The sequence below is a fragment of the Oncorhynchus tshawytscha genome, linkage group LG17, assembly GCF_018296145.1.
Source record: "Oncorhynchus tshawytscha isolate Ot180627B linkage group LG17, Otsh_v2.0, whole genome shotgun sequence".
NCBI lineage: Eukaryota > Metazoa > Chordata > Actinopteri > Salmoniformes > Salmonidae > Oncorhynchus > Oncorhynchus tshawytscha.
In genome coordinates, this window is record NC_056445.1 from 15608465 (window position 1) to 15632004 (window position 23540).

General features: G+C 44.9%; 2 protein-coding genes across 4 annotated transcripts in view; one reads left to right on the forward strand and one right to left on the reverse strand.

Moving 5' to 3' along the window:
- Positions 1-362: 362 nt before the first annotated feature.
- Positions 363-11540, forward strand: elk3 (ETS transcription factor ELK3). Of its 2 annotated transcripts, none has more exons than XM_024377081.2 (5): positions 363-646; positions 3351-3559; positions 7884-8657; positions 9593-9715; positions 10632-10759. In XM_024377081.2, the coding sequence occupies exons 2-5, from the start codon at positions 3353-3355 to the stop codon at positions 10662-10664; spliced, it is 1137 nt and encodes a 378-aa protein (XP_024232849.2). In that variant the 5' UTR covers positions 363-646; positions 3351-3352; the 3' UTR covers positions 10665-10759. The 2 variants fall into 2 exon arrangements, with proteins under 2 accessions (XP_024232849.2, XP_024232848.2); XM_024377080.2 differs by having other exon boundaries at positions 373-646; positions 10665-11540.
- A 71-nt stretch (positions 11541-11611) lies between these two features.
- LOC112216925 (cyclin-dependent kinase 17) overlaps positions 11612-23540 on the reverse strand; it is a 42614-nt gene continuing 30685 nt past the window's right edge. Inside the window, exons 2-16 of one of the 2 annotated variants that reach the window (XM_024377077.2) lie at positions 22577-22738; positions 21631-21795; positions 18627-18760; positions 16417-16542; positions 16153-16209; positions 15933-16047; positions 15423-15517; positions 15210-15272; positions 14848-15092; positions 14322-14419; positions 13985-14090; positions 13718-13760; positions 13445-13535; positions 13274-13351; positions 11612-13172 (exon numbers count right to left, since the gene is read on the reverse strand). In XM_024377077.2, coding sequence (XP_024232845.1) covers positions 13135-13172; positions 13274-13351; positions 13445-13535; positions 13718-13760; positions 13985-14090; positions 14322-14419; positions 14848-15092; positions 15210-15272; positions 15423-15517; positions 15933-16047; positions 16153-16209; positions 16417-16542; positions 18627-18760; positions 21631-21795; positions 22577-22703 — 1581 coding nt within the window. In that variant the 5' untranslated portion in view covers positions 22704-22738 and the 3' untranslated portion in view covers positions 11612-13134. Of the gene's footprint in view, positions 13173-13273; positions 13352-13444; positions 13536-13717; positions 13761-13984; positions 14091-14321; positions 14420-14847; positions 15093-15209; positions 15273-15422; positions 15518-15932; positions 16048-16152; positions 16210-16416; positions 16543-18626; positions 18761-21630; positions 21796-22550; positions 22739-23540 lie in introns of those variants that run through there. The other variant, XM_024377078.2, reaches the window with a different exon arrangement.

The following is a 23540-nucleotide window of genomic DNA, read 5'->3' on the forward strand; positions in this document are numbered from 1 at the left end:
ACTTATTGCATTTTCTCATTAACACAAACATAATCACATCACTTTATTCCACTAAAGCCAGGATTGAATCAGATCCATGTAAGATCCACACTCTGACTGCTCTCTCTCTCTCTGTGTGTGTGTGTGTGAGAAATCTCATTGACATCAAATTATGGAAAGGGTCTAGTTGTTGCATTCAATTTCAAGAAGTAAGCTATCCTTAAAATTCTCCATCATCTCACCACACACAGAGAGAGAGAGAGAGAGAGAGAGCAGTCAGAGTGTGTGTGTGTGTGTGTGTGTGTGTGTGTGTGTGTGGAGGAAGGAACACGAACGTCTCCAGCTGCTGGCCAAGAAGGTGACGTCAGTTGGCCAGTAAGTAGTCAGAATTACAATATTACCGTGTGTGTGCGCGCGCGGGCGCAAAGAGGAGGAAAAGCGTGTTTACACAGACGGCCGAGAGCCTGGGGAATAATGCGCGAGAGGAAGTGAACCGGCTCTCTGTCTGCGCGCTCCGACTTCCTGCTCTGTAGAAGAAAAAAACCTCCGGATCCCCTTTCAGTCTCGAGTCCCGCAGCTCAGACTGCATCAGAATGGAAAACCAGCGCATTATACGGAATTCTCTTTAAAAACATATACAGAAGGAAAGCAGACGTCCAACACCAGGGTATGTGGAGGCATGCTTATCTATGATATTCATATTCACTTTATTAAACCACTGAGTCACTGAGTTTGAGTGATGATGACTTAGAAGTGAACTCTGTACCAGAAAATATAGTTTGGAAATATGATATAACTCGGGTCATCACAATGAACTTGGAATTTAGGGGACGACAGTCGATAGATGCTGGTAGCATATCCGCGATTTGTTACGCTATCTTGGCACACATGTATACATTTGCGTAAAAGGTATGTGTTTCCTTCTATTCATAAAAGTACGCAATAAAGTTACGTTTATTTTCGTTTTGATAGGGTTAGCTAACATTGGGCTACTCCGTTATTCACACATTGGATGTCAAACTCAAATCGCTCGGGTCTGTCACGGTGCTCTAGTCTGCTTTTCTCGCGCAATGTATTGTTTGTGATGCATTTGGCAACTCCAATTAGCTGTTGGTGTGAAAATGCGCTCATGGCCCTTTAACAACTCTAGTAGACTTTCTGGTTTGTCTGGACTCTACAGACTAATTGCCATGCGCTTCCGGATTGAAACTGGCAGCAGACAACATCTTGAAAATGAGTCATGGGGCAAACAAAGAGCCGTTTGAGTGTTCCAGGCTCTCCAACACCGATGGCTCTGCACAAACCCGAGCCCGGCGTTCCACGGATGATAACCCATACTCCAGAGCGTCTATATACGGCGTTTGGTACGATACAGCGACCAGAGGCATTATATAGCCTATGACGTCTCATGAAGTCACTGTTGGTTGTTCAGTACGTGCTAGCGACAGGAACGCGTAGCGCAGTGGCTAGTTGGTTTTTCCATTGGTAGTGCGCAGGAAGAGAGCGCATTTAGTCATGGTTAAGTAATCCCCCCTACACAGAGGGCTCATAACGGGTTTCCGTTTGGTCGATACTGGAGAAGCATATCCAGAGGACCAGCTGTATAATTTCTCTCTCTGTGTCATAGCACTGTTATAATATACTAGAAACTCCGTATCAACAAAATAAATAATCCCTACCAGAAGCTACATGTAGAGTGTGTGTACCTGTCCAGGTGGAGAGACACTTAGCTGTGGGCCTATCATCCCACAGTACAAATAAATAACGTGGACATGTTCAATGCTGCAATTAAACAGATGTAAATCTATGATGACAGTGTTTTTAATTGCACCAATCCCGTGTTTATCAGGCAATGCAGAGTTGCATGTTTTCTTACTATTGCTACAGATATCCCCAAATGAACAGACCCTGCTGTTTTGTGTCTGAGCTTGGCTAGTTAACCCTTGTCACTATGGAACATCAAAGACTAAATCCCTCATACATCATGCCACAGCATGTCCTGGGGGAGACCCAGAGTACATACATGTATGCAATGCATTCTCCATATGTTGTTGTGGAATAGGAAATGGGTGTTGTGTGTTGCTGTACCAGAGCGAGGTGAGGAGGAAACCCGTCCATTTGTCTCATCTGTGAGGTCCCTGTGTTTCCGATGGTTCCCGGTGACAGGAATTCCTACCTTTGAGTTGGGACTGGCCTTTCCCCGGGAAGACGCCCTGTAGCAGAATGAGAGGAAGTCCTCATTTAGACAGCTTTATGGTCTCCCATCAGACACACTATAGACATACACACACCCACACATCCCTACCATACACAAAAACATGCGCGCACACACACACACACACAGGAGACCTCCTCAGGAAACAGAGACAGAGGGGGTATTCACCTTTTTCCTCTCCTGGATGGTCGCTCTCCCACTGAGAGGGATGGAGGAGGAGGGAAAGCAGGATTCTCTGTTCGGTATTTTCAAACAGACAAGCTTGTGTCTGGGGCATGTGTGTGTGTATGTGTGTGTGTGTGAGAGATGCACAGAAAGTTGTCTGTGTGGAGTGAGAGACAGACGGACAGTGAAGTCAAGGTAAATAGTGTCGTTGGGCTGTGGCCTGTCTTGGCAGAGGGGCACTGACCACGTCCTCTTTTATCACCACGGAAACATCCCTAGCTCCACCCGTCTGGCCATAGTTGGCAGCACCAAGTCCCTGAACTCTGACACAAGCACACACACTTGAACTCTTTATTTTGACCTATAATGAAACATAATTACTACTACGAAGCACGCAGTCAAAGCACAGCGTATGAGTGAGTGCAAGTAACTGAGTGTGCATGCGTGTTAGTGGAGTGGCATCGAGTTTGAGTGGACAAGCTTCTCTGACTTGTCTGATGTACTAAAGCTGCCAGGCAGCCCCTCATTCACAAAGAGCTGCTGTGTTGACCCGTCTTCTTATCATTTAGGCAGCCAGCCAAGCTCTCCAGTGAGTGAAAGTTTTACATAGCCCCTGGTGTGTCTCATTACATATGCAGTAATGGTTTTTATTCCCCACTTCAACATATTGTAATATGAGATGTATGATGTCGCTGGCTGGCACTTTGCCTCCTAGGCATACATATGTCTATAGACAGTACATTGGTTGGAACCGGATCTGGCACATGATGCCAGAAGTAGCGAAATACTAAGTGTCTGCTGTAGTGATGATCTAAATGTGTTGTTGGTGTGTTTTGTGTCTTTATGGGTAGGCTTTTATGGTGCAGGAAATGCCTTCTTGGTTGGGGGCGGGACATGGGGGAGGCTTTTGTACTTGAGGGTTAGAATGTGTGTTCGTCGATTTACATGCCGTGCAAGTGTAACCCCTCTTTCTTTCTCCCTCTCTCTCCAGTCATGGAGAGTGCCATCACGTTGTGGCAGTTCCTGCTGCAGCTGTTATTGGACCAGAGCCACAAGCACCTGATCTGCTGGACGTCTGATGACGGGGAGTTTAAACTGCTCAAGTCCGAAGAGGTGGCCAAGCTGTGGGGCCTGAGGAAGAACAAGACCAACATGAACTATGACAAGCTGAGCCGCGCCCTGCGTTACTACTATGACAAGGTACACCTCCCATAGATTACATTGGCACTACACAAACACCAAACACACACCTGCTGGTACGGATGACCAGGTACAACACGGATGACCAGGTACACAAACATGGTATAAACCCTTCACAAACATACAGTAAATTGAGAAATCATGTAACTAAACAAAATTAAAAATAAACTATACGATGGAACTAAGATAAATTATATAAAATAATGATAGTAAAACGCTCTGGAGAACTTTAATGATATTTGATGCAAAAAAAGCAAATCTCGGCTTCATCCTTCATTAAGGCAGATGGCTTGTTCATCACAAAACCCTTTGATATTGCCAACCACTTTAATATTTGTTGTTGTTGACAAGATTAACAAAGTTAGGTATGACATCCAAACAACAAATGCTGAGTCTTCCTATTTATGCATAATGGACCAAATAATGAAAAGGCAAGCGCTGTCGTTTTCAGTTCCAAAGTCTGTGTGGAATTGTGAAAAATGGTTGCTATCTATAAATAAGGACAAACCACCTGGTACCGGCAACCTGGATGGTAAACTGCTGAGGTTGGTAGCGGAATACATTGTGACTCTTGTTTGCCACATCTTCAATTTAAGCCTGGAAGACTGTGTGCCCTCAGACATGGAGGGAGATAAAGGTCATTCTGCTACCCAAGAATAGCAGGACCCTCTAATTATTCAAACAGCTGACCAATCAGCTTGTTACATGTGCTTAGCAAACTTTTGGAAAAACATTTGATCAAATAAAGTTATTTTGCAGAAAAAGACTTTCAGCAACAGACTTTCAGCATGCTTACAGTGATGGGCACTCTACATGGACACAAATGACTGATGGTTGGCTGAAAGTAATTGACAGTAAGAAGATTGGGATGCTTTGTTAGACTTCAGTGCATCTTTTAATATCATTGATCATAACCTATTGCTAAAAAAATGGTGTTATTTGCATCCTCTGCCTTATTATGGATTGAGAGTTACCTAATAGAACACAGAGGGTCTTTGTTAATGGAAGCCTCTCTCATGCAAATTCAGTTGAGTGTGGTATACCGCAGGGCAGCCGGCTAAGGCCATTGTTTTCTATTTTTACAAATTACCTTCCACTGACCTTGACTAATGCCTGTGTGTCTGTGTACGCTGACATCTCAACAGCATACACGTCGGCTACAACTAGAGGTTGACCGATTAATCGGAACGGCCGATTTAATTAGGGCCGGTTTTAAGTTTTCCTAACAATCGAAAATCGGTATTTTTGGACACCGATGTGGCTGATTAAAAAAAATAATATATATTTGTATTTTTTACACCTTTTATTTAACTAGGCAAGTAGTTAAGAACACATTCTTATTTTCAATGACGGCCTAGGAACGGTGGGTTAACTGCCTTGTTCAGGGGCAGAACAACAGATTTTTACCTTGTCAGCTCGGGGAATCAATCTTGCAACCTTGCAGTTAACTAGTCCGACACGCTAACCACCTGTCTCTCATTGCACTCCACGAGTAGCCTGCCTGTTACGCGAATGCAGTAAGAAGCTAAGGTAACTTGCTAGCTAGCATTAAACTTCTTATAAAAAATAATCAATCATAATCACTAGTTAACTACACATGGTTGACGATATTCATAGTTTATCTAGCGTGTCCTGCGTTGCATATAATCGATGCAGTGCGCATTTGCGAAAAATGACTGTCGTTGCTCCAATGTGTACCTAACCATAAACATCAATGCCTTTCTTAAAATCAATACACAAGTATATATTTTTAAACCTGCATATTTAGTTAATATTGCCTGCTAACATGAATTTCTTTTAACTAGGTAAATTGTGTCACTTCTCTTGCAACAGAGTCAGGGTATATGCAGCAGTTTGGGCCGCCTGGCTCGTTGCGAACTGTGTGAAGACTATTTCTTCCTAACAAAGACAGTCAACTTCGCGAAACGGGGGATGATTTAACAAAAGCGCATTTGTGAAAAAAGCACAATCGTTGTATGACTGTACCTAACCATAAACACCAATGCCTTTCTTAAAATCAATGCACAGAAGTATATATTTTTAAACTTGCATATTTAGCTAAAAGAAATCCAGGTTAGCAGGCAATATTAACCAGGTGAAATTGTGTCACTTCTCTTGCGTTCCTTGCACGCAGAGTCAGGGTATATGCAACCGTTTGGGCCGCCAGGCTCGTTGAGAACTAATTTGCCAGAATTTTACGTAATTGTGACATAACATTGAAGTTCGCACAATGTAACAGCAATATTTAGACTTAGGGATGCCACACATTAGATAAAATATGGAACGGTTCCGTATTTCACTGAAATAAAACGTTTTGTTTTCTAAATGATAATTTCCGGATTCGACCATATTAATGACCAAAGGCTTGTATTTCTGTGTTTTATGTTATAATTAAGTCTATGATTTGATATTTGATAGAGCAGTCTGACTGAGCGATGGTAGGCAGCAGCAGGCTCGTACGCATTCATTCAAACAACACTTTTGTGCATTTTGCCAGCAGCTCTTCGCAATGCTTCAAGCATTGAGCTGTTTATGACTTCAAGCCTATCAACTCCCGAGATTAGGCTGGTGTAACCGATGTGAAATGGCTAGCTAGTTAGTGGGGTGCGCGCTAATAGCGTTTCAAACGTCACTCGCTTTGAGACTTGGAGTAGTTGTTCCCCTTGCCCTGCAAGGGCCGCGGTTTTTGTGGAGCGATGGGTAACGATACTTCAAGGGTGGCTGTTGTCGTTGTGTTCCTGGTTCGAGCCCAGGTAGGGGCGAGGAGAGGGACGGAAGCTATACTGTTACACTGGCAGTACTAAAGTGCCTATAAGAACATCCAATAGTCAAAGGTATATGAAATACAAATGGTATAGAGAGAAATAGTCCTATAAATATATTAACTACAACCTAAAATCTCTTACCTTGGAATATTGAAGTCTCATGTTAAAAGGAACCACCAGCTTTCATATGTTCTCATGTTCTGAGCAAGGAACTTAAACGTTAGCTTTTTTACATGGCACATATTTCACTTCTACAACACTTTGTTTTTGCATTATTTAAACCAAACATGTTTCATTATTTATTTGAGGCTAAATTGATTTTTATTGATGTATTATATTAAGTTAAAATAAGTGTTCATTCAGTATTGTTGTATTTTTTTATATATATATATATATATATATATATATATATATGCGCCTTTTTTTGGTCCTCCAATAATCGGTATCGGCGTCGAAAAATCATAATCAGTCGACCTCTAGCTACGACAGTCAAATAAATAACTGAGACACTTAACATAGAGAACCAGTCAGTTTTAGAAAGGGTAACTAGCAATAGGCTGTTGCTAAATATTTCAAAAACAAAAAGCATAATTTTTGGGACAAATCACTTGCTCAGTGTGAAACCTAATTTAGATATCTTATTGAGTAATGTGGCAATTGAGCAAGTTGAAGAGACTATACTGCTGGGTGTAACCCTAGATGGCAAGCTGTCATTGTCAAAACATATAGACTCAATGGTTGCTAAAATGGGAAGAGGTCTGTCCATGATAGGGCGTTGCTCTGACTTCTCAGTGGACCAGACAGGTCCTACAGGCCCTAGCTTTGTCGCACCTGGACTACTGCCCAGCTGTGTGGTCATGGGCAGCAAAGCAGGACATAGGTCAATTGCAGATGTTCCAGAACAAGGCAGCATGTATCACACTTGAATGTGCACAGGCGGGAAGTTGAGGAGAGATTGACTGCATCACTATTGGTCTTTGTGCGAGGTATTGATATGTTGAAGGTACCGAACTACTCAAGCAGTTGTCACACAGTTCAGACGCTCAGAAGTACAACACAAGACATGCAACCAGAGGTCTCGTCACAGTCCCCAGGTCCAGAACAGAGGCTGGGAAACACACAGTATTAGATAGAGCCATGACTAGATGGAACTCTGCCACCCCAGGTAACTCAAACTAGCACTAAACCCAGTAAAAAGAGAAGAAATTACACCTTACTGCACAAAAGGGACTATGACAAGACACAGCCAATTTAAATATATTGTATTGTAATTTGCACTGTATTATGTATTAGACCTAGATAGTGTGTTAATGTACTGATATGTATTTCAGTCCTTGACTAATAATGTTCTGTATTATGTCATGTTTCATGTGGACCCCAGGAAGAGTAGCTGATGCTTTTGCAGCGGCTAATGGGGATCCTCATAAATACCAAATACCTCAACACAGCATGAACATGTCTGTACCAATTCTACAGGTCAAACCACCATATATCATGGCATGCATGTTAACATTACACTGTATAACATATGATGCTTCAACTCCTCCCCTCTTCTCCAGAACATCATCAAGAAGGTGATTGGCCAGAAGTTTGTGTACAAATTTGTGTCCTTTCCGGAGATCCTGAAGATGGACCCCGCGGCAGTGGAGATGGGTGTGCGGGGGGGTGATGAGACTGGTGGGGCCCTGTCAGAGGGGGAGGGGGATGAGGAGGGGATGAGGGGCGGCCCCCCAGGGAGGAACGAGTACCTCCACTCAGGACTCTACTCCTCCTTTACTGTCAACTCCCTCCAGCATCCCCAGGACCTCCTCCGCCCCCCTGATCTGCTACGGCCAATCAAGGTGGAGCCTCGACATGATCACCATGATGACAGTGGCACAGTGATTCGCTTTGTTCAGAACCGCAGCCATAAGGACGGGGCACTGCCGGTGGTGTCGCTGCCTTCATCCCCGCCCCCTTCGTCAAACGAGGGCTATTATTTGTCCAAACCTTCCCCAAGGCTAGCCTACTCCTCGTCCTGCTCCTCCTCCCCATCACACAGCCCCACCCACGCACTCTGGAGGGCACGGAGCCCCGCCCCTGAGACTGATGAATCAGAGCAGAGTGCTCAACCCCTTAACCTATCATCTGGTCACAGAGACCGTGGCCAGGTCACACCCACGCCAGAGAAGAGGGGCTTAGCCAATAGCATCCCGCCAAAAACCAGGAAGCCAAAAGGCCTGGAGATATCTGCACCCTCCCTGCTCCTGACAGCCAATGACATCGGATCTATCGCCCTCAACAGTCCTGCGCTGCCCTCTGGGTCCCTAACACCAGCCTTCTTCACTGCACAGGTCAGCACCACCGTCACTCACAATCTTTTCCCAGGTTAGCCCTGAACACAAACGCATACACTCGCTCCACCCTTGCCCTCTGTGTGTGTACGTGCTGATTTATGTGTGTAATGACATTGGGGGGAAAATACATGACTTATCTGGAGTTATCCCTGAGTCTCTCTGGAACGGTCTGTCCTTTCCTTACCATGAAGCAGGGTAGGGCGAGGAGAGGGAGGGAGGGAGGTAAGAGAGAGTTATTGAGGAGAGACGGAGAGAGGAAATGAGGGAATGAGTGGAAGAGGTAAGCGGAAAAGAGGGATAGGGTGGGGAGCGAGTCTAGTAAGGAGGAGAGAGGGAGGGAGAGAGGTAAGTTGAGAGAGTGCAAAGAAGGGAGGGTGGGGAGGTCTAAGTGAAGCCATATGTTCCTAAATCTCTTGAATCGCGTCGTAAGGTAAGGGCTGTTTTAATACCACGGATACAGAGAGAGGGAGAGAGAATCTAGAACTCCTCTTTATTGGGCCACAACAAAACAACACATTAAAATAGCATACATCATTCCATACCCACATAAACACAACCCCCCTTTAACAGAGAAATTAAGTCAGAGAGAGCGATAGGGAGAAATTGATGTCATATGTAGCTTCTCAGCTCAAACCTAGTTTTCCAAGTTCTGTGACCTCAAGAGTTCCCCAAGTCAGCCTTGAAATCACTCCCCCAGTCTCCCCCAAAGCAGGGTATGAAGCCCTCTCTCCCCTCCTAGTTCCAGTGTTTTACTAAAACAAAGTGTCAGCGCAGCAGGACTGAATAACCACAGGGAGAAATTAAACCTCTGTGCTGTGTGTGTTCATACTCGGCTAGATCATTTTACAGATCACCAATAAAAACACCAACAGAACATTTAACAAATTGACATCTCTCACCCTTTCCATAAACTCTTTGTTCCCCCCCTCTAGACTCCCTCAGGTCTCATCCTCACCCCCAGTCCCCTGCTGTCCAGTATCCATTTCTGGAGCAGTCTGAGTCCTGGAGGATCCCTGAGCCCCGCTCGCCTGCAGGGCCATGGACCCCTGTTCCAGGTGACACACACACACACACACTCTCTCTAAAAGAGAATAAAGAGATAGGAGAAAGTAAGAATGACAAAACCTGGAGTGAAGACTGATGGGAGTTGAGGAGAGAGGGAGGGACAGAGAGGAACGTTGTGGGATGGGTGACAAAGGGTTAGGGGAGGACAGTTTAGTATTTGCTTGTTCGTGCTGAGCTGAGAGGGAAAGGGCTCCACTCGAACTGGTAAAACAAAGGAGGGATAGTGAATGCTGACAGTCTGAGTTAGAAGTTTGAGCTACGACTTGGGTTGCAAAATTCCGGGAACCTTAAATAAATTCCCTGGTTTCCCAAAATCACGATTGTAGGATCCCAGATCCAGGCGGGAATAAGCAGTAAATCTGTAGTCCTCCATCCAGGACTTCTGGAAAAACAGAAAATGTTTTGAAAGTTCCCTGAATTTTGCAACCCTTGCTAAGACAGAAGATTCCCCCAAACAGCCTAATTCTCTCAACAACAACAAGAGTCACATGACACCACCGCTATTTAGTTGTGTGTGTGTGAGCGGTTCACTGTGATTGTACTTAAGTGTGTGTGTGATTCACCGTGTGCATGGGTTTCAAAATAAGCTACAGATGTTTCCTTTCTGGTGTGGACAGGGGGTCAGGAGTCCCACCCACTCCCACATCAGGAAGTGCCTCTCCTCCCATCGTCAGTAGGGATGGGCGTTAAAATACCTCAGCCACCATTTTAGGGGATTCTTAAACCCAGTCATCAGCCTCTCCAGAGTTACCCAGAGTTTTGGCTAGAGTTCTTTATAAAGAAAATGATCATTAGCAGTAATAGTACACATGTATAACACTATACTAGGGATAGAGATGAATGTACTTCACCTCACTATAATATGGGGTGCATCATTTTTATTGTGTGCCATTTCCTACCTGACAGTGGATCTCACCGGTCTTGTCCATCTGTCTGTAGTTCCCCACCCTGCTGAATGGGCCCATCCCAGTCCCCTTGTCCAGCCTGGACACCTCCACCCCGCTACTGCTCTCCCACAGCCCACACAAGTCCTGATCTTCCTGGAGGACAGTACCATACTCTACTGGACTCTACTACCAACTGGACCAAAACAGGCTTAAAATCAGGCCCGACCCGAACAAATAGCCCCAGTCCACACAAGTTCAAATCCTGCACCCCGACACAGCAGGACGAGGCCAAATCAGGTTAAGCCAGCAAATATCAGGACACTGCTGCCAACCTACTGGATCAGCCTTCAACTGTGTCAATATCATTGACTTGAAGATACATCTTCTTTAGTTTTGTTGAAACAGTTTTTTTTTTTTACTTACTCATCTCATCCATCTTGAAAAAAAATAAAGTAAGTTATCCCATATTTATCCTCTTCAGAATGCTGTTCCATGCATTGTACCTTGTCTGGCGTATGGTTATAACGCTTTATAAGAGACAGGGCGTGGTTATAACGCTTTATATCATTGTATAGTGGTTGATATGTTCACCTGAGGCTGTGAACCTGGTTGTATTGTTCTGGCTAAGTGTTTTTCTATGGTTTTGTATTGCATTACACTAAGCATTATCATCTTGTACCGGCTGTGCCTTGTCAAACGTAAGAGTTATGGAAATGTTTTATTTTCAAGAGTTTTTTTTTTTTTAGAGACGAAATTCCAGTTCAATATTAAACAAAAGCTTATTTGTAACAGCTTTATTTTTTTTTATAAAGGAATTGATACAAATGTATTCTCATAATGATTTGCTATTTGTTTTGCTGTTCGAGAGTCAAGTAAAAATGACTTACAGTTTTAAATAAACATGAAGCATTGACTGCTATACAACTCATTTTATCTGGTGTGTGTGTGTGTGTCATCAGCTACTGCAATTTCACCCAGAAAACCACAATAAAGACAAAATGTATTTAGCAAACACACATTTTACTGTGATTATGAGAAATAAATAGTTCCAGTAAAAAGAGGTCCACCAACTGTCAGCGTCCCAGAGAGGTTGAGTTACCACAGCTGGCATTCCATGTCAGATGCGCACACGCTCAGGTAAGCTCAGGTCATTCTTAAACGTGAAAAAGTACAGTATGACAATATTAATATACAACACTGTCAGTTAAACACAGCGGCTTGAGTCTATTTCAAATGTGTACAAACGCTGGAAAGAGAGAGGAGTGGTCCAATGCAGACTGAAACAACAAGTATTTCTTCTCCTTTGAGAGGCGAAGCTGCTGCCCCTTGACATGCCACACGACACTGTATTCACAAGGAGAGGTCAAAAGGTCTAACATAGAAAACAACATCTCTTAATACTGTCAAATCAAGTCAGCCATTTTAAAGCACCAGTCATCCTAGTATTGCCCTGAAATCATGGTACATCCCCACTCCCATGGCCAGCTACAGAGTAGAGAGCCATTCAAAAAAAACTAGTAACTGCTTACAGTTATTGATGATGCACAAAAACAGACGGTATTTGTAGACCTCCAAAAAGGCAAGAAGAGAAGATTAAGAACTTGCATACAATAACTTAAGTCAAGACCATCCTGGGGGGAAACAGAGGGAGAGACCGATGGGTTCCTTCGGGAGGTCACATTACTTCCTGCGGCGTTTCAGTGTTTCTCTCCCCCCTAATCGCCGCTTTCCTGTTGCCATGACAAGCGGCGAGGGAGACCGGAAATGTCCTGGGGAGTCAAACTCCACCTTCTGCTGTGGTCCCATTCGTTGGCTAAAAGACTGAGGGTCGTTGTGCTCTCCTGACCCCATCTCAACCCCATTTTGACCCCTTCCTAACCCCCCGTCTGGCTCCTGAAACGTTCTAGGTCAAGGAGAATGAGAGGGAGGCCGGGAAATGATTCAGTTCAGAAGAAAGATTTCCAGTTGAGGACCAGACACTCCCAGTCCCTCTCTCTGTCTGCACTGGTCTGGTCTCACTTCAGTCACACTGCCATCAGAGGAAGCTTGAGAAAGTACTTGAGAAAAAAATGCTAAAAAGGCATTCAGTCTCTGAACACAATGACATGCACAACAGCAAAGGTAACAGCTATGATAAACAACATCGAGATCATCAGTGGAATCATAATAACCATAATTCATAACAATAACAATAGTAACCTTAGCGACTGGTCGGTTGTGCATGGTGTCGGAGTTCACATAATCATATACACAAACTGCGTGTTAAATACAGACAGTAGTAGTTTAGCAGCAAAATATAGCCCCTACCCCCCTTCCATATCTTCAAATAAATAAACGTAGTTCATCTCTCCCTCCCCAATCAACTCCAGACTCACTCGCTCTATGGGGGTGAGGGGGTCTCTCCAGGGGTGAGGGGCTCATGCGAGAGGGGGCTCTGTCCTGTTCATTCTCATCCCAAGCGAGAGTCGGTTACTATAGCAACAGGAACCAGCTCCACCCTGGAGCGCCCGGGAGCAGAACGTCTAGAAGAGCATGCTCTGTCTTCTGTTCTTGCTGTTGCCTGGAGAGATGGAGTGGATAAGAAAGAGAGAGAGAGTTCCATGTCTATCATAACAGTTATACAGCTCCAGGTAAGAAGAGGTGCGTGTGTGTTTTACACACCTGACTCTTGGTGTGAGGAGTTCCGATAGCCAGGGTCTCTCTGCAGTTGGATATCCTTCAGAGTGAATATTGATATACCTGAGAGAGAGAGAGAGAGAGGGTTGTAATTATGTGTGAGTGTATCTCCAGGCCATTCAGAGGACAAGACCATCCCCAGGTTTAGAGACTCACTCTCATGCAGTGTGTGGACCTGTGTCCCCAGGCTCTTGAAGTAGGCCTGCTTCATAGCTTCATCTGCTGAGATCCTCTTCTTTGACTCATACTGGAGAGGAGGGAGACCAACAGTTAACACACTGACATTACAGCAACAACTGAAACCGAATCAGTAAGGCAGAAGTGACTACTGTGCCCCCTGTTGTTCATTATCAGTACTGCATGCCAATGGTTCAGCGTATAACTGCGTAGGTTACACAGTGTGTGGAAAATGTAGCCAGAGAAACTCACTTTCAGGAATGATAACACCAGCTCAATGCCTTCTGTGTCCAACCTAAAAAGGAGAGAGAGAGAGGAGGGAGAGAGAGAATCACAGGGTTTAATGTCAGTCGGTGGTGACTAATGGGAAGGAAGGAAGTGGAGAGTTGCTTTAATAAAGTTCCACAGGACTTCCTGCCTCATGTACTGACTAAACACACTCACATATACGCATTCACAAACCCACACAGAAACGTGTGCACTCAAACACACTCATGGATGCGCGCGCACACACGGTACCTGGGCGCATGGTTGATGAACGGCTGAGGTTTGTATTTGGGGAAGTTGTAGGATTTGAATTCCTCGACGCCAGAGATCCCTGGCCAGCTGTCCTCTGATGGCGTGCCTGGAGAAATAAGAGAGAGAGGGGACAGTCTTCAAATAACGCTCTATCAACGTTTAGTTAACGCTCAAATAATGTCCCCATCAGCAGCAGCATGTCTGGGGACTCTCCTGCTTATTTAGAGAGTTCTGTGGTTGTGTTAGTGTGTTCGTCCCTGTAGCAGACACTAGGTGGCGCTAGGTCGGTGGGTTAGTTCAGCTGTAACATCCGAATCAGGCTGTACTCTGTCCTCACCCAGCAGTCTGAATATGAGGTGGAGCTCGTCCTCTACGGTGGAGCCAGGAAACAGGGGACGACCTGCAGCCATCTCATAAAATATACACCCCACACCCCTACACACACAGAGAGAGAGAGAGAATTACACACACACACACACACACGAAAATAGAGGCTAGGGAGTAGGATGAAGGAGTTAGGACGCAGAGCACTTAATCAAAGTTTATGTGTGTAAAATACATTGAATGAAGTGGTTGTGGTTGCTAGGGTGTAAGGATATAGGGCCCTAAAACCTGGACCTCAAAGCCAGCCACAGCTTTTTATTTGATTCTTCCTCTCTAATAAGGGACTGATTTAGACCTGGGACACCAGGTGGGCGCAATTCATTATCAGGCAGAAGAGACAAACAGCAGTACTCCGGACCTCCAGAGTAGGATTTGCTTACCCTTGGCCTAGGTTGTTAGGATGTAGTGTTCTTACCACATGTCAATCTGTGTGGAGTACTCAGAGGAGCCTATCAGGACGTCAGGTGTAGTGTTCTTACCACATGTCAATCTGTGTGGAGTACTCGGAGGAGCCTAGCAGGACGTCAGGAGGCCGGTACCACAGAGTCACCACCTCGTTGGAGTACGTCTTAGTGGGGACAGACTTAGCCCGCGCCAGACCGAAGTCAGCCAGTTTGAGTTCCCCTCTCTCGTTGATGAGCAGGTTCTGGGGCTTTAGGTCTCTGTGGAGAACCTTCCGCTTGTGGCAGTACGCCAACCCCCGCAAAATCTGGAACAAGAAGATCTAGAACCGCACAAACAACACGTGCAATGTTAACCACTATTATGCAAGGGTTTTTATCTAAAGTGAGTTACAGTACAGTGTAGTGAGTGTTAGGTCATTCGTCTTGGTCATACGCACCTTGACGTTGTGCATACTCATGATGTTCCCACAGTCATCCATGTACTGCTTCAGGTCTTTATCCTGCACAGGAAGTGAGGACAGCAGTCAGTCAGACAGGACAGGAAGTACATGTACAACAGCCTATTTAAGACGATAAACTCCTCAGATAATTGGGGCAGATATTTGACTACACAGACCAGCATGAAGTGTGAGCAATTTAGTGATTCTCACCAGGTACTCAAAGACCAGCGTCAGGCTCTTATCTGTGTGGACAATGTCATGTAAGGTCACGATGTTGGCATGTTTCAGGTCCTTCAGTAACGACACTGGAGAGAGGGAAGGAAAGAGGGATGAGGGACAGCAAGAGAAGGAACAATGGGCGGCAGGTAGCCTAGTGGTTAGAGCGTTGGACTAGTTACCGAAAGGTTGCTAGATCGAATCCCTGAGCTGACAAGGTAAAAATCTGTCGTTCTGCCCCTGAACAAGGCAGTTAACCCACTGTTCCTAGGCAGTCATTGAAAATAAGAATTTGTTCTTAACTGACTTGCCTAGTTAAATAAAAGGTCAAATTTTTATTTAAAAAAAAAACAAAAAAACAATAGTGAATGAGAAAGAGCTAAGAGTGATAAAAAATAAAAGATAGAATGTAGCATTGAAATCAGAAATAGGAGGATGAGAGAGCAGAAGAGAAGCAGGGATAAAGTGATAGAGAGGAGGAACGGCAGAGAGGTGTAGACTCACCTTCTCTGATGGCGGTGCAGGGTGCTCCCTCTTCGTGCTCCAGCCGGATCTCCTTTAGCGCCACCAGGTTGTCAGTCAGCTTACTGCGGCCCTTAAATACTGTAGCATAGGTCCCCTATAGAAAAAAATAACTGGTTATGACCGGACTCAAAACAAAATAACTTTCTTGTGAAAAGCATGTTTTCTGATTTTATAGGAGTATGTTTGTGTGTTCTCTGACCTCTCCCAGTTTGTCCAGTTTGATGTAGGTCTCCAGCTTCCCAAAACCAATCTCTGACTGAAAAACACAAATTAAGAGATCATCTTCCATGCTGTTTGTCTTCTTTTCTGTGTTGAATGACATTTGTACAGTTTTTTCTTCATTCACTACACAAATTTACATACAGAGACAGTCCAATTCAACCTCATGCCTGTTGCCAGAAAGGAGTGCGGTACCTGAACACTGTAGGGCAATAATGTTATATTCCTTCACACACACACGTACCAGTGAGGCCCTGCGTGAGAGTCGGCTGAGGGGCTGGTCGAAGGTAGGGCTGCTCAGCTGCAGCTTCTCCAGGTAACCGTCAGGGATACGGATGTCAGCAGGCAGAGACAGACGCTTGTTCAGGTCCTACACACACAAACAATTGGGTTAGAGGTGTAACATACACATATATAATGTGTCCTATCGAATACTGCGTCTGTCTGTGTGTGAGACATGTAGACAGCAGAAAGCTCCATGACTACACCCACACACTTTGTCCTAGAAATTATTCTCCCCTCCCACTCACTCCAGAAAGAGACAGAAGAATAGAGGCACTTATACAAAAATAATCCATACATGAAAATCATTATTGAAGAGAAAACATGGCATCGCACACTCAACACAAAACAAGAGTGACAAGAACAACATAGATAAGCAAACAAGCATCTTCACACACTAATGACACACCCATCATGGATATCACGCAACACTTGTGTACCGCCTGCCATCTCTCCCCCATAGAAACAGATCAAAAGAGAGCATCATGTTCTCGCTATAGCTCGTGATATGAATCAGTGTATTGTTACAGCCAACTAACCCCATAAACACGCCGCTTCAAAGGGGGGAGAAAATGGGCCGAATGATATGTACCCACATGAGTGTTTGTGTGAATCTGGTTAGATGTAGTAACCGAGATGACGTGTGTGTGTGATTATTCAGATACCTGATGATTCCCATCTAAAAAGGTCAAGCACCTCTTGTGCCTCCGCTCAGACTATTAAAATAAACACTTGGCATCAAGGAGAAATAGGTAAATCCGCGTGTGTGTGTGTAATACCATAGTACTGATATACAGGTAGTCAAGTACTGTTTACACTTCTCCAGACTGACCACCAGGTGGCAGAATGTCACCAGGCTAAGGAAACAGCATTCATACCAGTGATTCTATAGGAACTCCGTAAACAGAACCAGTGAGACTAGCATGAACCCTGCACTAAATATATAGTAGAAATTCTAATAGTCCATGGGACACCAGGAACTAAGTCATACTTCACAGCATTCACTCACATAGAAAATAGCAAAAAGAACACCGCTTACACATACAGAAAAAAGCAAAAACGAGTCACAGAGACGAAAGGAAAAACATCCACAGGCGTAAAGAGCGACTGAACATACGCCGATTGGCACGTGTGTTTTCTGTTGCTTATTAGAAAAACAAGATTTCAGTATTGGAGGTGTTGGTCCACCATGAGACATTGTAGACGTGGAATTATAAACTTCCTCAAAATCCCCAAAATGAATCGAAGATAACTCAATCTGTAATTAATTATGATTAAAGTTGTTGCTGAGGATGTTTTAGTTACACAAATTTACATCTAACCAAAGTGTTTGGTGCAGTATTTTCAAGTAAAAAAGTGCGCGATGCACTGTCTTACGTAAACAACGCCGGAACTGCTGGGCAGGTCTGTCACTGTTTATGCGAGTGGATAGAGAGCAATCACCGCAGCTGTTCACCCCATGTTAGTGGGCAAATGGACATCGTTAAATTAAAACTCAACCTTCATTTACCCGTTGTGACGCACGGATGAGACTAACTTTATGACCAAAATTATCCTATTTACACTTTGTAGTAAATTCTGACACGAGAATAACCGTTTCGAATTCATACTGATGCCACATCAGTACGTTTTCAGCGGGATTCGTATCTTTTTAAAGACAGTCCCTCTTTAAACCGCAGGTTCTCACTGAGCTATGTGGAGCAGTCTCTCTCCATCCGAGGTTACTCTCATGATTGTTGACCAGCTATGTGGCAGGGGATCGTCTGGAATGTCAGCAGTCAGAGGCCAAGCGTGCCGCAGATTACTGTCACATGACAACATTCCATTAGTCAGTCGTCTGTTTGTGGCCTGAACCAGCTCATACTTTCCACCCTGCCTGCCATCAACCCTCATCTTTCTCCATCTCCGTCTTCCTTTCTCTATCCCACTACCTCCCTTTCCCTCCACATCTCTCCCCCGATCGCTCTACCCTCTTCCTCACTGGTACAGGTTTCATATCATTATTCAGAGTCAGACAGTGAAAGCCTCTTAAAAGTGTTCCCTGCTTATCTCTCCTCCCCACCACACCAACAGAGAAAGAGCTGAGGGGAAGACAGAGATGGGGAGCCGGGAGAGGTGTAGTTCCCTTCTGTAGAGACAGGGGTTGGTGGTGGTGGTGGTGGGAGGGTGTACCTCCATGGAGATGCGTCGCTGCACCCTGTTCCTCAGACACACCCCGGTGGGCGACTGCACCTCGTCCGACGACGTCCCAGACGCCTGGTCACTCTCCCCGTCTGAGCCCATCTTCAGGTTCTCATGGACGATGTCTTGGGAGGAGGAGAGGAAGAGGAGAAAGAGTTACAGTTTAGAAGCTGAACTTGCTCAATTTCAACATTTTGCCTCGTGATCTTCTATGAGATAAACATGGCATGGATTTGCTATAGCTTGTGTCAAACTGAGTCAGTAGTCTGCTGTTTTTTTATTTGATTTATTTCACCTTTATTTAACCAGGTCGGCTAGTTGAGAACAAGTTCTCATTTACAACTGCGACCTGGCCAAGATAAAGCATAGCAGTGTGAACAGACAACACAGAGTTACACATGGAGTAAACAATTACCAAGTCAATAACACAGTAGAAAAAAAGAGTCTATATACATTGTGTGCAAAAGGCATGAGGAGGTAGGCGAATAATTACAATTTAGCAGATTAACACTGGAGTGATAAATGATCAGATGGTCATGTACAGGTAGAGATATTGGTGTGCAAAGGAGCAGAAAAGTAAATAAATAAAAACAGTATGGGGATGAGGTAGGTAAATTGGGTGGGCTGCAGCGATCGGTTAGCTGCTCAGATAGCAGATGTTTGAAGTTGGTGAGGGAGATAAAAGTCTCCAACTTCAGCGATTTTTGCAATTCGTTCCAGTCACAGGCAGCAGAGAACTGGAAGGAAAGGTGGCCAAATGAGGTGTTGGCTTTAGGGATGATCAGTGAGATACACCTGCTAGAGCGCGTGCTATGGGTGGGTGTTGCCATCGTGATAAGAGATAAGGCGGAGCTTTACCTAGCATGGCCTTGTAGATGACCTGGAGCCAGTGGGTCTGGCGACGAATATGTAGCGAGGGCCAGCCGACTAGAGCATACAGGTCGCAGTGGTGGGTGGTATAAGGTGATTTAGTAACAAAACGTAAGGCACTGTGATAAACTGCATCCAGTTTGCTGAGTAGAGTATTGGAAGCTATTTTGTAGATGACGTCGCCGAAGTCGAGGATCGGTAGGATAGTCAGTTTTACTAGGGTAAGTTTGGCGGCATGAGTGAAGGAGGCTTTGTTGCGGAATAGAAAGCAGACTCTAGATTTGATTTTAGATTGGAGATGTTTGATATGAGTCTGGAAGGAGAGTTTACAGTCTAGCCAGACACCTAGGTACTTATAGATGTCCACATATTCTAGGTCGGAACCATCCAGGGTGGTGATGCTACCCGGGGGTGCGGGTGCAGGCAGCGAACGGTTGAAAAGCATGCATTTGGTTTTACTAGCGTTTAAGAGCAGTTGGAAGTCACGGAAGGAGTGTTGTATGGCATTGAAGCTCGTTTGGAGGTTAGATAGCACAGTGGCCAAGGAAGGGCCAGAAGTATACAGAATGGTGTCGTCTGCGTAGAGGTGAATCAGGGAATCGCCCGCAGCAAGAGCAACATCATTGATATATACAGAGAAAAGAGTCGGCCCGAGAATTGAACCCTGTGGCACCCCCATAGAGACTGCCAGAGGACCGGACAACATGCCCTCCGATTTGACACACTGAACTCTGTCTGCAAAGTAATTGGTGAACCAGGCAAGGCAGTCATTAGAAAAACCGAGGCTACTGAGTCTGAGTCTAAGAATATGAGAGAATAAGTTAGAGACAGAGAGAGGAGTGCTTTATCTCATTCTGTCAACAGTTACAGTTTATGGCCTGGTCCTACAACCTCTCATTCTCTCTCAAGTTCCCTTCTTTCATTATCCTGCAGCCCCCCCCTCTCTCACCCCATAGGCCAGATGAAACACTAACCAACTCTGCTTCCTCTAGGACATAAAAAACTACAGCCTCTAGTCAAGAACATGGTATGTAGTGTGTGTGTGTGTGTGTGGGGGGGGGGGGTGAACTAATGAACACACACACAGTGTGCTAATGAGTAGCTGTATCTGAGTGTGGCACATATTCTCTCTGTCAACACCTCCAACCCAGCAGCCTGTCGTCATACCATCCCATATCATCCAGGCACACCGCACTACTGTCATCTCCCTCCTTTCTGCTTCTCTCTCCAGCCGTCTTTCTCCTTCTCTGCCTACCAAATACCCCTCCTTTCATTCCAACTCCACTCTCTTTGGCCCTATTTCTCCCTCTCTCCCTCTGTTCTTTGAGGTAAACCGGTACATGACAGTGTATACTAATCTAGTTCCATCTTGTCCCAGATAGACATGCTTGATTGTCTGTTCCCCCCCCAATATCCCCAAACCCATGTAACTAACTGGGACACAGTTCAGTCTGAGGTGTCGCTCCTCATGACAACTTATAGACAAGACCGCAGACCAAAATAGTTGGCTCACCCTGGAGACCAGAGAACAGCTATCGTCATGGTGATGGCTCAGAGAAAATGCAGGGAAAACATTTGTCCGCAGACACACACAAATGTATGAAATCACACAAACATCAAACTTTTAGATGCAAATATACACCCGCACAAGCACACAGTGTAGAATGAGAACAGTTGACTCATGCAAAAACATATAATTGAGAGGAAGATTGGAGATAAAGATGGAGAGACAGACGAGTCTGGTGTGTGTGATGAAAAGTCACACCATGACCATGTCAGGATGGAACTCTCAGGGGCTATGACTAACTTCCTGTTTGTCCTCTGTCGCCATCTGCTCTTTCTCTGTCACTTCCTGGTGCACAGGCACGAGTATGCCCATCTCCACGGCAACTCACCTTGGCAGCCGGGTGACGACCGGGTGGCATGACCATGAAGGAGAACAGGTTGCTTATAGTGGTGCTGCTAGTGGGTGTGTCATTAGTAAATATGGCTACATGTTTGAATGAGTGTGTGTGTATGACATGTGCGCGCGTGCATATGAGTGTTTGTGCAAGCATGTGTGCCGTTAGTGTATACGTGCTTGTGCATCTCCGAGTCTGTTTGTTTCGCTCTCTGTGTAACTCACCGAGGCGGCTGCCGTTGCTGGGGAAGGTCATGAAGGAGCCCAGGCTTCCTCCGATGACACTGTGTGGTCTGCGGAGGGGGGGCTTCTTGAAGGAGCCGGTGTACTGGTGCAGGAACGAGTGCATGCTGTGGGAGGAGGGCGGTCGCCCATTACGCACGATCGGCTCTACAAGGAGAAACAATATGTCAATCAATCTGGCTATCTATCTATCCATCCATCCGATTCATCACGCAATCTACCAATGAATCAATCAGTCATTTGTACACGTAGTTCATGTACTGTTCGGTCTTCTGTTGAGCAGAATTCAGTAAACAGAGTGCTTCCTTGTTTTATATAAAAACAGCAGAAAAGAACACTTATGCAACCTAAAGTAGGCCAGAGGATGTCAGACATTTTGGGATGTTGCAGTATGTTTGTGAAAGTGTTTTCCTTTTCTGTGTGATGTCTTTTCCACAAACATTGTGGCAGCGTCACCTGCCGTCCCCCTGCGTTGTGTGTGTGTGTGTCCCAGTAGGCATTTCATCTCACCAGGCTGCTTCTGTTGTTACATAAGGACATAAAGAGCTACTCTCTAGGACACGATCATTCACACTGCTGCTCGCTCTCCCTGTGTGTCAATTTCCCCTCTCGATGTCTCTCACCCCGTTCCCTCAGTCTCACTCTAATCACTTCAGATGGCAAGAAAGGATACCATTGGCTGCCAGCTACATCAAAAATTTCAACTGTATCCTCGGGGTGACCAAAGGGCCCTAGTGTGTGTGTCCACTGGCTGTATCCTTCTCTACTGGCATTCAGTCAAGACTCACTTCAGAATAGTAACATCATCAGTCTCTTATCACTGGGACTTGCACAAAGCACAGTAGACGTGTGTGTGTGTGTGTGCACTCTGTTTGTTTACTAATACAATATCTAATACTCACACACACACACACACATGCCTACTGACCGCTGTCCTTGTTGCCGCCGTCCTCGATGGTCATCTGCTCGGCCAGTTCAGACAGAGACTCGTCTATGGTGTGGCTGGAGCGCAGCGTTAGAGACAGACGCCGCTTAAACCTCTTCATCTTCTCCATCACACACTCCTCAGGGTTGGCTGGGCTGGCAGGGCCTGTAGGGCACAGATGGCAAAGGTCAGCACTGGACCCACACACACACACACACACACACACACACACACACACACACACACACACACACACACACACACGTATTAGGTGGCAAGGCGTAAACAAGTAACTTGTAATTGTCTCGATAAGAAAAGATGGAGCTGAAGAACATAGCTGACGTTTTACACTCTCCCAACCAATTGTGATTTTTTATTTTTTTTTACTTATTGTGTACATAATGTTGCTGCTACCGTCTCTTATGTCCAAAAATAACATCTGGACATCAGAAAATCGATTACTCACCGCGGACTGGAATAAACTTTTTATTTTGTGTGAAGAAAAGACGGCGGAAAAGGAGACGCATATCGGGGATCCTTCTGAAAAGTCGGAGGCGAGCGAGTAAACTCCCAATGCTTTCCATTCTCCTTGCTAACGTGCAAATGTTAGAAAATAAAATTGATGACCTACTATTAAAGATTTATCCTACCAACGGGACATTAAAAACTAACATCTCATGTTTCACATAGACGTGGCTGAACGAAGAAACTGACAATATACAGTGAGGGGAAAAAGTATTTGATCCCCTGCTGATTTTGTACATTTGCCCACCGACAAAGAAATCATCTGTCTATAATTTGAATGGTAGGTTTATTTGAACAGTGAGACAGAATAACAAAAAAATCCAGAAAAACGCATGTCAAAAATGTTATCAATTGATCTGCATTTTAATGAGGGAAATAAGTATTTGACCCCTCTGCAAAACATGACATAGTACTTGGTGGCAAAACCCTTGTTGGCAATCAC